Raw genomic sequence first — 13,776 nt, forward strand, 5'->3', positions numbered from 1 at the left:
TATCAAATTGAAAGAAAATGCATAGAAAGTGGCAAAGATTAGCGGAAACTGGAGGATTGGGAAATCTTTAAACGTCAACAGAAAGCCAGCAAAAAACTATAAAGCAAATTGAGAGATAATAAGAGTAAACTAGCTCAGAATATAAAAACAGATAGCAAAAGTTTCCACAAATATATGAAACGAAAGTGGCCAAGGTAAACATTGGTCCTTTAGAAGATGAGAAGGGGGATTTAATCATGGGAAATGGGGAAATGGCCGAGGCACTGAACAGCTATTTTGTGTCGGTCATCACAGTGGAAGACACAAATAACATGCCAATAATTGATGGCAAGTAGGCCAGGTGAGGATTTAAAAACAATGATTATCATTAAGGAGGCAGTGTTGGACAAGCTAATAGTGCTGAAGGTAGACAGGTCTCCTGGAATGCATCGCAGGGTACTAAAAGAGATGGCGGGAGAAATAGCAAATGCGCTTGTGGTAATTTGCTGGACTCTGGGGCATTTCTGGCAGATTGAAAAACAGCAAATGTGATGCCACTGTTTAAAAAAGGAGGTAGACAAAAGGCGGGTAACTATAGGCCGGTTAGCTTAACCTGCAGTGGGGAAAATGCTTGAATCAAGGAAGAAATAGTGGGACATCTGGAAAGAAATTGTCCCATTGGGCAGACACAGCATTCGGTTCATGAAAGGCAGGGCAGGTCATGTTGAACTACTTTATTGGAATTCTTTGAGGGCATTACGAGTGCGGTGGACAATGGGGAACTGGTGGATGTGGTGTATCTGGATTTCCAGAAGGCATTCAACAAGGTGCCGCACAAAAGGCTGTTGCACAAAGGTGCACGGCATTACAGGTAATGTATTAGCATGGATAGAGGATTGGTTGACAAACAGAAAACAAAGAGTGGGGATAAATGGGTGTTTTTCTGGTTGGTGATCAGTGGTTAGTGGTATGCTTCAGGAATCATTTTTGGATCTGCAATTGTTTGCAATTTACATAGAGGATTTGGAGTTGGGGACCAAGTGTAATGTGTCAAAGATCGCAGATGACACTAAGATGAGTGGTAGAGCAAAGTGTGCAGAAGACACTGAAAGTCTGCAGAGGTATATAGATCGTTTAAGTGAGTGGTCAAGGGTCTGGCAGATCGAGTACAATATTGGTAATTGTGAGGTCATCCATTTTGGTAAGGATAACAGCAAAATTGACTTATTTATATGGTAAAAAATTGCAGCATGCTGCTGTGCAGAGGGACCTGGGTGTCCTTGTGCATGAATCGCAAAAAGCTGGTTTGCAGGTGCAGCAGGTAATTAGGAAGGCAAATGGAATTTTGTCCTTCACTGCTGGAGGGATGGAGTTTAAAAACAGGAAGGTTATGTTGCAGCTGGATAGGGTGCTGGTGAGGCACAACTGGAGTACTATGTACAGTATTGGCCTCCTTACTTGATAAAGGATGTACTGGCACCAAAGGAGGTGCAGAGGAGACTCACTCAGTCTATTCCAGAGTTGAGAGGATTGGCTTATGAGGAGAGACTGAGTAGACTGGGACTATACTGTAGGAATTCAGAAGAATGAGGGGGATCTTAAAAAATCATATAAAATTATGAAGGGAGGTTGTTTTCACTGGCGAGTGAAACTAGAAATAGGGAGCACAGCCTCAAAATAAAGGGGTGCAGATTTAGGACTGAGTTGAGGAGGAACTTCTTCACCCAAAGGGTTGCAAATCTGTGGAATTCCTTGCCTGGTGAAGCAGTTGAGGCGACCTCGTTGAATGCTTTTAAGGCAAAGATAGAAAGGTTTTTGAACAGTAAAGGAACTAAAGGTTATGATGAGTGGGCAGGTAAGTGGAGCGGAGTTCACAAAAAGATGAGCCATGCTGTTATTGAATGGTGGAGCAGGCTCGAGGGGCCAGATGGCCTACTCCTGCCCCCTAGTTCTTATGTTGTTGCAAGGTTTGCCTTGGTTTGTTTAGCCAGGCTCAAACTGGTACAACATTTGTGATGAATGTAGGAATTTCAGACATACTGTATTATAGGTATTTGGTGCAGTAAAGGTTAAGAGTCTGAGTTAGTGTGTGTGACTGCTGTCATGTTTTTAAAATAAATCTTAGTTTGAAAGACAACCACGTTTTGGAGCCAGAGGTGCAATTAAAGTATCACAAAAAGCATGGGCTGATGGAATGTTGTTTGGATTAAGGGGAGTCCCTGTGGGGTTAATTAGATTTCAGCTTGGTAAAATGATGTAATTGCTGGGAGGAGCTAATATATCAGGCATTTTGCAGAAAAGCAGTGTTCGTTGGAGATGTGAACAGAAGTCAAGCATTTCAGTTCAGTTTAAAAGGTATGTCTGTAGATAGATTAACAGTTTCTTTTCAAGCAGTTCAGAAGAGTGTAAGCTGAAACCAGTTAAATAGAGCCAAATAGAGCTTCAGAGAATCCCGCTGCAGATCTTTTCTTTAAACCAGCGTCAAAAGATCTATTTTTGGCTAAGAACATCTCTGTTAAGCAGGAATTCGTGAGAGCTAACTGTGGATTGAGAACTGAGATGGTTTTCATTTTGTTTGAGTGGGAATAAAGATGTCAGTTGAGAGTTACAGTATTCGCTGTATCACTTAGCATCGTTTAATGCTAAGTTATTTTCTGGTGTGATGTTAAAGATATTTCACTACTGTGTTCTTAATAAAGTTTGTTTCAATCTATCATATCCCTATTTTTTTTTTAAATCACTCCTGGAGAGAGGTATCATTTCCTTACAGTCTTACAAAATTAAAATTAAATATTGGGGTTTCTGTCTAGTATCCTAGCCGCTGTTGGGATCTGATCTGGATCATAATACATGACATTAGCTAGCTATTAGCAAACAGGTAAGAGAGCTTTTAATATTTATTAGCAGAACACTGATAACCTCATTTTTCATCACAGTCCTAGCAGATATACAGTCTGTATGCATTTCAATAACATTACTGGACAATTTCTTGCATTCATCACACACATGAAACATAATAAAACATCCTAAGTCATTTCACAGAAACAAGATTCTATAATGTATGTCAAAACAATATTACCAGGAAAAGAGAGAAAGGAAACATTTAATTTGCTAACATACCACGTGCTAGATGGTCGACTCATGAATGCTGCGTACGAGTTATCCGGTTTACGATATGCCAATTGCTGAACATAACCTGAGTGGAAAACAAATCAAATTACAAAACAAAGATCGACAAACACTGGAAATCCTAAATGAAAATCATAACAAACTGGGAAAATCAGTGATCTGATCACAGAATACAGTATCAGAGAAAACAGAAAGAAATCTGGGAGCTTGCAGAAAATGTTGACTGATCAAAGCCAGGGTCAAGGTGCGCAAATGGTTCCTTGATCCAATCCCATTTCATATCGTCTCCTACATTCAGTTCTTAAATGCTTTAAGTTAACCCCATTCTGTCTATGAGCCGATTTCACCCAATCATAGGGCCTCAGAATTTAACTTTGGACTTGCATATTCTTTTCTCCTTGTTGTCAGGTTATGACCAGCACAGGTCTCTCCTCTGCTATGCCTTTGTTACCTGAATTCCCCTCCATGTCTTGCAAGTGCATTTTGTAACAAGTATACCGTTTTGGATACTGTTGGGGGGGATAGCCCATCAGGGGAAAACAACAGCAGCAGCCTGAACACTGGCACCACGGCTGGCTCTGATGTTCATCAGGGAGGGTCAAAATGCAGAAGAGTCATAGTTATAGGGGACTCTATAGTCAGGGGCACAGATAGGCGCTTCTGTGGACGTGATAGAGACTCCAGGACAGTATGTTGCCTCCCTGGTGCCAGGGTCCAGGATGTCTCTGAACGGGGAGGGGGCATTCAGAAGGGGGAGGGTGAACAGGCAGAGGTCATGCTACACACTGGTACTAACCTTGCAGCAGGATTTCAGCACGTTAGGTAGAAAGTTAAAAGACAGGACTTCCCAGGTTACAATCTCGGGATTACTCCCTGTGCCACGTGCCAACGAGGATAGAAATAGGAAGATAGTGCAGCTAAACACTTGGCTAAACAGCTGGTGTAGGAAGGAGGGTTTCAGATACCTGGACCATTGGGAGTTTCCCAGGGCAGGTGGGACCTGTACAAGGAGAATAGGTTGCATCTAAACTGGAGTGGCATAAATATCCTGGCTGTGAGGTTTGCTGGTGTCACAAGGAAGGGTTTAAATGAGTGTGGCGGGGGTGGGAACTGGAGCAATAGGTCAGATGGTGAAATAACTAAGGGGGAACTAGAGCAAATGGCCAGTAAGACTCAGAGGAAGAGCAGGCAGGGAGATTTGCTTAACACAGTGGGACTGGTGGTCTGAAATGCATCTGCTTCAATACGAGAAGTATAACAGGTAACAGTAAGAAGTCTTACAACACCAGTTAAAGTCCAACAGGTTTGATTCGAATCACTAGCTTTCGGAGCGCAGCTCTTTCATCAGGTGAATCAGATGATACTAAGATTGCAGGAGTTGCGGAGAGTGATGGAGATTGTCAGAGAATGCAACAGGATATAGATAGGCTGCAAAATTGGGCAGAGAAATGGCAGATGGAATTTAACCAGGACAAATGCAAGGTGATGCATTTTGGTAGATCCAATTCAGGTGGGAGCTATAAAATAAATGGCAGAACCATCAGGAGCATAGACACACAGAGATCGGGGGGTGTGCAGATCTACAGATCCTTAAAAGTGGCAGCACAGGTGGAAATGGTGGTAAAGAAAGCATAAGACATGCTTGCCTTCATAGGGCGGGGTACCGAGAATAAAAGCTCGAAAATTATGTTACAGTTATGTAGAACGTTGGTTAGGCCACATTTGGAATACTGTGTCCAATTCTGGTCACCGCACTACCAGAAGGACGTGGAGGCTTTGGAGAGAGTACAGAAAAGGTTTACCAGGATGTTGTCTGGTATGGAGGGTATTAGCTATGAGGAGAGATTGAATAAACTGGGATTGTTCTCCCTCGAGAGACGGAGGATGAGGGGCGACATGATAGAAGTTTATAAAGTTATTAGGAGTATAGATAGGGTGAACAGTTGGAGACTTTTTCTCAGGGTGGAAATGACAATTACAGGGGGGCACAAGTTCAAGGTGAGGGGTGAAATGTTCAGTGGAGATGTGCGGGGGAAGCTTTTTACACAGAGGGTGGTGGTGGCCCGGAATGCACTGCCAAGTGAGGTGGTTGAGGCAGATACGTCAGCGACCTTTAAGACTTATCTGGATAGACACATGAACAGACGGGGTATAGAGGGACACAGGCGGTTGGTCTAGATAGGACACGTGTACGGCGCAGGCTTGGAGGGCCGAAGGGCCTGTTCCTGTGCTGTATTGTTCTTTGCTAATCAAGGCAATTACAGGCTGGTGAGCCTTATGCCAGTGGGAGGGAAATTATTGGGGAGAATTCTTCAAGACAGGATTTACTCCCATTTGGAAGTGAGTGGACGTATTAGCGAGTGACAGAATGGTATTGAGAAGGCAAGGTCGCGTCTCACTAACCCGATCGAGTTTTTCAAGGAAGTGACAAAGATGATTGATGAAGGTGGGGCAGTGGATATTGTCTACATGGGCTTTAGTAAGGCCTTTGACAAGGTCCCTTATGGGAGACAGGTACAAAAGGTGAAGTCACACGGGATCAGAGGTGAGCTGGCAGATGGATACAGAACTGGCTTCGTCATAGAAGACAGAGAGTAGCAGTGGAAGGGTACATTTCTGAATGGAGCGCTGCGACTCGTGGTGTTCCGTAGCAATCAGTGCTGGGACCTTTGCCATTTGTAGTAAATGTAACTAAATGATTTGGAGGAAAGTGTAACTGGTATGATTAGCAAGTTTGCGGATGACACAAAGGTTGGTGGAATTGCGGATCGTAATGACTGTCAGAGGATACGGCAGGATATAGATCGGTTGGAGACTTGGGCGGAGAGATGGCAGATGGAGTACATCTACTACAGCTATTTTATAAACCCCCATTTCTGAAAGGTACTCTCACATGATAGACGACCAGAATTGAACACTATATTCCAAGTGGAGCCAGAAGAGGTGGTGGAAGCAGGTACGATAGTCATGTTTCAGGGGCGTCTTGACAAATACATGAATAGGATACGTGTTTGTTAGGTGAATTGGACATTCTGAATTCTCCGTCAGTATATCCAAACAGGCGCTGGAGTGTGGCGACTAGGGGCTTTTCACAGCCAAGGGCTCTTCCTAGTTCCCCGATTCAATGAAAAATACCCTGAATTCATATAATTGTTGTGCACGCTCGCCATCGGCTCCTTGTACGTAATTTCACCCACAAACGTAGGCCCAATCCCAAACTTCTCCAACAGCGCAATCAGATAACTCCACTCAACTCAATCAAAGGCCTCTACGTATCTAATACCATCACCATCTTCAACTCGCTTCCCTCTGCCAAAGAGAAATCACATTCAGCAGCCGCCTCATTCTATGACAACTGTCTGCCCTTATAGAAACCCTGTCTGATCTTCCTCAATCACCCTTGGAAGGCACACCTCCAACCTTAATGCCAGCACCTTTGCGAACATCTTGGCGTCCGCATTCAGCAGGTGTATGGGCCTATACGATGCCCACTCTACCAGGTCCTTACCTTCTTTAACAGCAACAGGATGGAGGCCTGTCTAATCACTTTCGGCAAAAACCCCCGAACCATCATTTGAACATTTCCACCAGCAACGTCGCTAGGTTATCCTTAAACGTCTTGTAAAATTCCACCGGGAACCCATCCGGCCCTGCTACCTACCCATTTGCATCTTCCCAATTGCCGCTTTCACTTTGTCCCCCCCTACCAGATCCTCCAGCCCCGCCTTCTCCATTTCACCCAACCGAGGGCAATCTAACCACCCAAAAACTCCCTCATCTCCCACTCATCCTCTGGCAGCTTCAACTTATAAAAGTCCCTATAAAACCCCCTCAAACACCTTGTTAATCCGCCCCAGTGCACAAACTCACCTGTCCTATCCCGAACTTGAACTATCTTTCTCGTTGCAGCTTCTCTACGGAGCGGACCTGCCGACATTCAACCTGCCTTCTCCCAGTATTCATAGACTGCCCACTTCGTCCTTCTCAGCTGATGCACCACTTTCCCTGAGGACCTCAAGTCGAACCAAGCCTGTAACTCCATCCTATTTGCCAGGAGATCCGAGTCCCAGTCCCCAGCGCACCTCCCGTTCACCCCCCGTTCACCCCCAAATCTCTTCTTTCAACCATTGGCATTCCGCTCTCGCCTCCCCATCCTTAAAACAAAATCACTTCCCCCACACGTCTGCCTTCAGAGCCTCCCAAACCACCAATGGTGAGACCTGCCCCGTACAATTGAACCCCACATATTCCTCAATCACCTCCAATGCACCCGTTACAATCACGTATCTGTCCCCTTGATCCGCCACCACCCTCTCCATCTGTAACCTCACCGCTTGTCCACCAGAATCGCCACCTTCCCCCACCCTACGGTCAAATCTAGAATGAAACACCTGGCTCACCCAACTCTTCCTCAGCCTCATCTGGTCCTTCACCCTCAGATGGGTCTCTTGCAACATTACCACATCAGTTTCAAAACTCAGTGTGTGAATTCTAGCCTATATAATGGCATTTTGAATTTCTCTCAATTATTTCCCCATTTTTGTAGTGATCTCTGCATATGTAAATACATGAAGGGTTAATATGCAGTCAGTACAGTCAGATAAAAGCAAATTACTGCGGATGCTGAAATCTGAAACCAAAGAGAAAATGCTGGAAAATCTCAGCTGGTCTGGCAGCATCTATAGGGAGAGAAAAGAGCTAACGTTTCAATTCCAGATGACCCTTTGTCAAAGCTTTTTTGTCTTTATTTTTAGCTCTTTTCTCTTCCTACAGATGCTGCCAGACCTGTTGGGAATTTCCAGCATTTTCTCTTCAGTGCAGTCGGATGATCGCTCGAGGGCAACACTAACAGGGAGTATATAAACAAGCTCAATCTGTTTTCCCTCTCTCTTCGGTTGTGTTGTAGATAAAGAACAGAGGTATAGTAAGCTCACAGTGTACAGTATGGTATAATATTCATAATTAATCTAATTCTATCTTGTTTAATTTGACCACGAGTAAAAGTATTGAAGAATCAAACTCACCAGTAAATTGGTTAGTTAGTCAATAAATTATTTGTTATCACTGGACGACTTCGAGTATTCATCATCAAAGTTAAGTTTAACCCAGCATAAATAAATGAGTAACATATATTACTCCCAAATATAACACATTTAATAAAACCAATAAAATTGAACTCTGCTGTTTTCCCAGGAACTACAAATATGAATAATAATCTTTATTGTCCCAAGTACATTAACACTGCAATGAAGTTATTGTGATAAGCCCCTAGTCGCCACATTCCGACGGCTGTTCGGGTACACAGAGGGAGAATTCAGAATGTCCAAATTACCCAACAGCATGTCTTTCGGGACTTGTGAGAGAAAACCGGAGCACCCGGAGGAAACCCACACAGACACAGGGAGAACGTCCAGACTCCACACAGACAGTGATCTAAGCCGAGAATCGAACCTGGGATTCTGGAGCTGTGAAGCAACAGTGCTAACCACTGTGCTACCGTGCCGCCCATAATTATTTATTTTCCAAGAGCAAGGATCATGAATCTCCAAACAAGGGAGGTGTCATGATATGCAAACATGCAACCAATGAACACTCAGAATAGGGCACAACCAATGGGCAATCAGGACACTCAAAGGTGGCATCACCACAAGGGGGCACGCCATAAACACTATAAAAGGGATGAGGCACTCACACCCTGCCTCTTTCCACAGACAGACATCTAGAGAGTTAGACAGGGTTGATCCGCAGCATCACACCCCAGCACGTGGCTTAGAGCAAGCTGGTACAGTTAGACTGAGTTACTACAGTTAGATTAGCAAAGTCAAACTCATTTGAGAACTGTGTTAATAGTTCAATAAACACGTTGAACTCATTTCAGAGTCTAGAGCATCTTTTAGTTAAGACTGCATCAAGTAGCAGCCTGTGTTATCCGAAGCAGCATAACACAACAGGAGGTTCTGCAAAAATATTTTAGAATCTCTACATTATGAGACAAGGACGCCATGTGATTTTAAAGTATCATCATATTGCAATCTATAGCCCACAACATTAGCATTGTAAAATACAGCCGCTAGCCTGAACTTGTCTATGCTATACCACCAGTGATAGTCGCAATATGCTTCAAGTCTCAATATGCAGCAAATTCAAATTCCAAAAACATGGGGCGCAATTCTCTGCCGGCTGGTGCTCCGTTTTGCCGGTGCCCGGGGGTTTCCCCGACGGCGCGGGGCTGCCCCACAATGGGAAACCCCATTGACCGGCCGGTGTAACGGAGAATCCCGCCGGTGGCGGGGCGGAGATGATGCTCCTTATCTTAACAATCTTGGATATAAAATTAGGGATGTGTACCTTGTTGAATGTTATTCAGTGCAGTATTTCTACGATTCAGTCCAACATTTTCCCATTGCTGAGTTTTGTCCAGAAAGTTGGTGACAATCACAACTGGGGTTATTGATGCCATATTCTGCTCTCCACAGCCACCAGGTGCTCTAATTAGATGTTTCAGTTTTGCTCCATCAATAGTATTTTCAATTGTTTGGGCTAAAATGTCTCCTGTTTCGGTAACAAAATACATTCGTAAGTACAAAGCAAAATATTCAGATGCGTGAAATTTAAAAGAAAAGATGCTGGATATATTACAAAATTGGTTAAAAAAACAAACAGATAATGTTTCAGATTGGTGAACTTTGATCAGAACTGAAAGTGTTAGAAATCCACGAGGTTCTAAGTAGGCAATATGAGGAAGGGTGAAAAGAGTACATAGAGGAAGGTCAAATGCTTGCCATTTCAACACAAGATCCTGCTCCCATGCCCACATGTCTGTCCTTGGCCTGCTACAATGTTCCAGTGAAGCTCAATGCAAACTGGAGGAACAACATCCCATCTTCCGGTTAGGCACGCTACAGCCTTCCGGTCTCAACATCGAATTCAACAACTTCAGATGATCAGCTCTATCCCACCTCGACACATTTGTTTTCATCCAATTTCATTTTAACTGTTTTTTACCATTTCTTTCTCTCTTGTCTTTCTTTATATATATTCACCCCCCCATCTTATCCAACTGTGTTACCCTGTCTCCCCTTTGCTTCCCCCATCCCCTCCCCCGACATCTACATCTGTCACAGTTTACCCTCTGATGTTAGTTACTCTGCAATTTCACACCTTTTGTTCTCTCTGGTGACTGCCATTAACACTCTTTCCCTTTGTGTCTGTGGCTATTAGCACTGGGTTTCCCTGGGTTTCTGTGGCTATGACTCATCTTTCATTCTCACTCCACAGTATAAATATTTCCTACTTTCTCTGTCTTTAGCTTTGACAAAGGGTCATCTGGCCTTGAAACGTTAGTTCTTTTCTCTCCCAGCTGATGCTGCCAGACCTGCTGAGCTATTCCAGCATTTTATTTTTGGGGTCAAAAATCAGCACCTCATCTTTCGATTAGAGCTTTTCATCCTTCTGCACTCAGCACCGAGCTCAACAATTTCATCTCTTCCCCCATTGTTTAATTTTCTTTCCATGTTTTAGTCTTAATCTTATTTTTCTCCTGTTTGTGTCTTTGGATGACAGCTAGTCGCCAGGGAGCAGTTTTGGAGGGTGGAGCGGTGAGTATAAAGTAACTTACCTCGGGGATTTGTGGCCTAGTCTCCAGTGAGCAGTCTCGAAGGGCAGAGCAGTAAATATAAAGTAACTTACCTCGGGGATTTGTGGCCTAGTCTCCAGTGAGCAGTCTTGAAGGGCAGAGTAACTTATAAAGTAACTTACCTCAGTGAGTATCGGTCATTCCACTGAATTCGAAAAAAGCTGAAAAAGTGTCATCACAGTAAAATTGGCTGGTAGGAACTCTCTGCTAAATTTGAAAAAAATTGAAAATCTAAGGAAAATTAACTAAGTTGAGAGGTAACGAAACTGGAGGGTAGGGATTGATGCATTTATCATCTAATATTTGTAGCAGAAATCTAGCGTTGGGCACATATAGCTATTGTAACTTAATTTAGTAAGTATTTATTTCTAATTAATTAATTAGTCCCTGAAATGTCAGTTGGTGGGGTAAAGTGCTTCACCTGTGAAATGTGGGAGATCCATGATGCTTCCAGCATTCCAGACAACTACACCTGCAGGAAGTGTACCCAATTGCAGCTCCTCACAGACTGCATGGATCGGTTGGACCAGCAGTTGGATGCACTTAGGAGCATGCAGGTGGCAGAAAGCGCCATAGACAGGCGATTTAGAGAAATGATCACACCCAAGATGCAGGCAGATAGATGGGTGACTGCTGTTTTGGATACTGTTGGGGGGGTGGCCTAAAGGGAAAAACAACAGCAGCAGCCAGAGCAGTGGCACCATGGCTGACACTGTTGTTAAGCAAGGAGGGTCAAAGTGCAGAAGAGCAAACGTTATGGGGGACTCTGTAGTCAGGAGCAAGTGAAAGAGACTCCAGGATGGTATGTTGCCTCCTTGGTGCCAGTGTCAAAGATGTTTCTGGATGGGCACGGGCATTCTGAAGGGTGAGGATGATAAGGCAGAGGTCACGGTACACGTTCATACCAATGACATAGGTAGTAACAGGGATGAGGTCTTGCATCAAGAATTCAGGGAGTTAGGTAGGCTAAAATGGAGGACCTCTTTGGTTGTAATCTCTGGATTGCCCCCAGTGCCACGTGCTAGCAATGAAAGAAATAGGAGAGTAGCGCAGATAAATGCGTAGCCTAAGATTTGGTGCAGGAGAGAGGGTTTTAGATTCCTGCACCACTGGGACTCTTTCTGTGGAAGGTGGGATCTGTACAAGCGGGATGTTCTGCATCTGAACCAGAGCGGGCCTAACATCGTTGCTGGTGGGTTTGCTAGTGCTGTTGGGAGGAGTTCAAACTAATTTGACAGGAGATGGGGAAGAAGACTGTTAGCAGAATAGAGACACTGGATAACACAGAAAAGCAATCAATTCAGAGGGAATACAGAAGTAGTAAGTTTCAAATGAGTAAGATACGGCTGGATGGTCTCTATTTGAATACAGGAGTACACTATCTTTATTGTCATAAGTAGGCTTACATTAACAATGAAGTTACTGTGAAAAGCTCCTAGTCGCCACATTCTGGCACCTGTTCAGGTACACAGAGGGAGAATTCAGAATGTCCAAATTACCTAACAGCATGTCTTTCGAGACTTCTGGGAGGAAACCGGAGCACCCGGCGGAAACCCACGTAGACACGGGGAGAATGTGCAGACTCCACACTGACAGTGACCAAGCCGGGAATCGAACCTAGGTCACTGGAGCTGTGAAGCAACAGTGCTACACATTGTGCTACCGTGCTGCAGGTAACACGGATGAGTTAAGGACGAGAATTGACACGTGGAATTGTGATACAGTAGCCATCACGGAGATGTGGCTGAGGGAGGGGCATGATTGGCCGATCAACATCGCAGGATGTAGAATCTTCAGACAAATCAGAGGAGGGAGTTAAAGAGGAGGAGGCATTGCATTATTAGTTAAGGAGTGTGTTATTCAGGTCAGGAGAGATGATATCTTGGAGGTGACATCAAATGAAGCTTTGTGGGTAGAGCTTAGGAACAAAAGCCGGACGGCCATATTGCTGTAGGCTCCCAGGCAGTCAACAGGAATTGAGGAGCAAATATGTACGTAATTCATAGAGGTGTGTAAAAATAATAATGGAAATGTTGTTCCTCTGTTTAAGAAGGGTAGCAAGGATAATCCCAGGAACTACAGGCCGGTGAGCCTTACTTCAGTGGTAGGGAAATTACTGGAGAGAATTCTTCGAGACAGGATCTACTCCCATTTGGAAGCAAATGGACGTATTAGTGAGAGGCAGCACGGTTTTGTGAAGGGGAGGTCGTGTCTCACTAACTTGATAGAGTTTTTCGAGGAGGCCACTAAGATGATTGATGCAGGTAGGGCAGTAGATGTTGTCTATATGGACTTCAGTAAGGCCTTTGACAAGGTCCCTCATGGTAGACTAGTACAAAAGGTGAAGTCACACGGGATCAGGGGTGAGCTGGCAAGGTGGATACAGAACTGGCTAGGTCATAGAAGGCAGAGAGTAGCAATGGAGGGATGCTTTTCTAATTGGAGGGCTGTGACCAGTGGTGTTCCACAGGGATCAGTGCTGGGACCGTTGCTCTTTGTAGTATATATAAATGATTTGGAGGAAAATGTAACTGGTCTGATTAGTAAGTTTGCAGATGACACAAAGGTTGGTGGAATTGCGGATAGCGATGAGGACTGTCGGAGGATACAGCAGGATTTAGATTGTCTGGAGACTTGGGCGGAGAGATGGCAGATGGAGTTTAATCCGGACAAATGTGAGGTAATGCATTTTGGAAGGTCTAATGCAGGTAGGGAATATACAGTGAATGGTAGAACCCTCAAGAGTATTGAAAGTCAAAGAGATCTAGGAGTACAGGTCCACAGGTCATTGAAAGGGGCAACACAGGTGGAGAAGGTAGTCAAGAAGGCATACGGCATGCTTGCCTTCATTGGCCGGGGCATTGAGTATAAGAATTGGCAAGTCATGTTGCAGCTGTATAGAACCTTAGTTAGGCCACACTTGGAGTATAGTGTTCAATTCTGGTCACCACACTACCAGAAGGATGTGGAGGCTTTAGAGAGGGTGCAGAAGAGATTTACCAGTATGTTGCCTGGTATGGAGGGCATTAGCT

At 44.3% G+C, this 13,776-nt stretch overlaps 1 protein-coding gene across 1 annotated transcript in view; it reads right to left on the minus strand.

The window, feature by feature from the left end:
• Nucleotides 1-13,776, minus strand: part of LOC140403206 (complement C3-like) — a 294,404-nt gene that overhangs the window by 77,083 nt on the left and 203,545 nt on the right. Inside the window, exons 24-25 of the mRNA XM_072490959.1 lie at nt 9,457-9,660; nt 3,100-3,175 (exon numbers count right to left, since the gene is read on the minus strand). Coding sequence (XP_072347060.1) covers nt 3,100-3,175; nt 9,457-9,660 — 280 coding nt within the window. The remainder of the gene's footprint in view (nt 1-3,099; nt 3,176-9,456; nt 9,661-13,776) is intronic.

This window comes from Scyliorhinus torazame, chromosome 27, assembly GCF_047496885.1.
Source record: "Scyliorhinus torazame isolate Kashiwa2021f chromosome 27, sScyTor2.1, whole genome shotgun sequence".
NCBI classification, from domain to species: domain Eukaryota; kingdom Metazoa; phylum Chordata; class Chondrichthyes; order Carcharhiniformes; family Scyliorhinidae; genus Scyliorhinus; species Scyliorhinus torazame.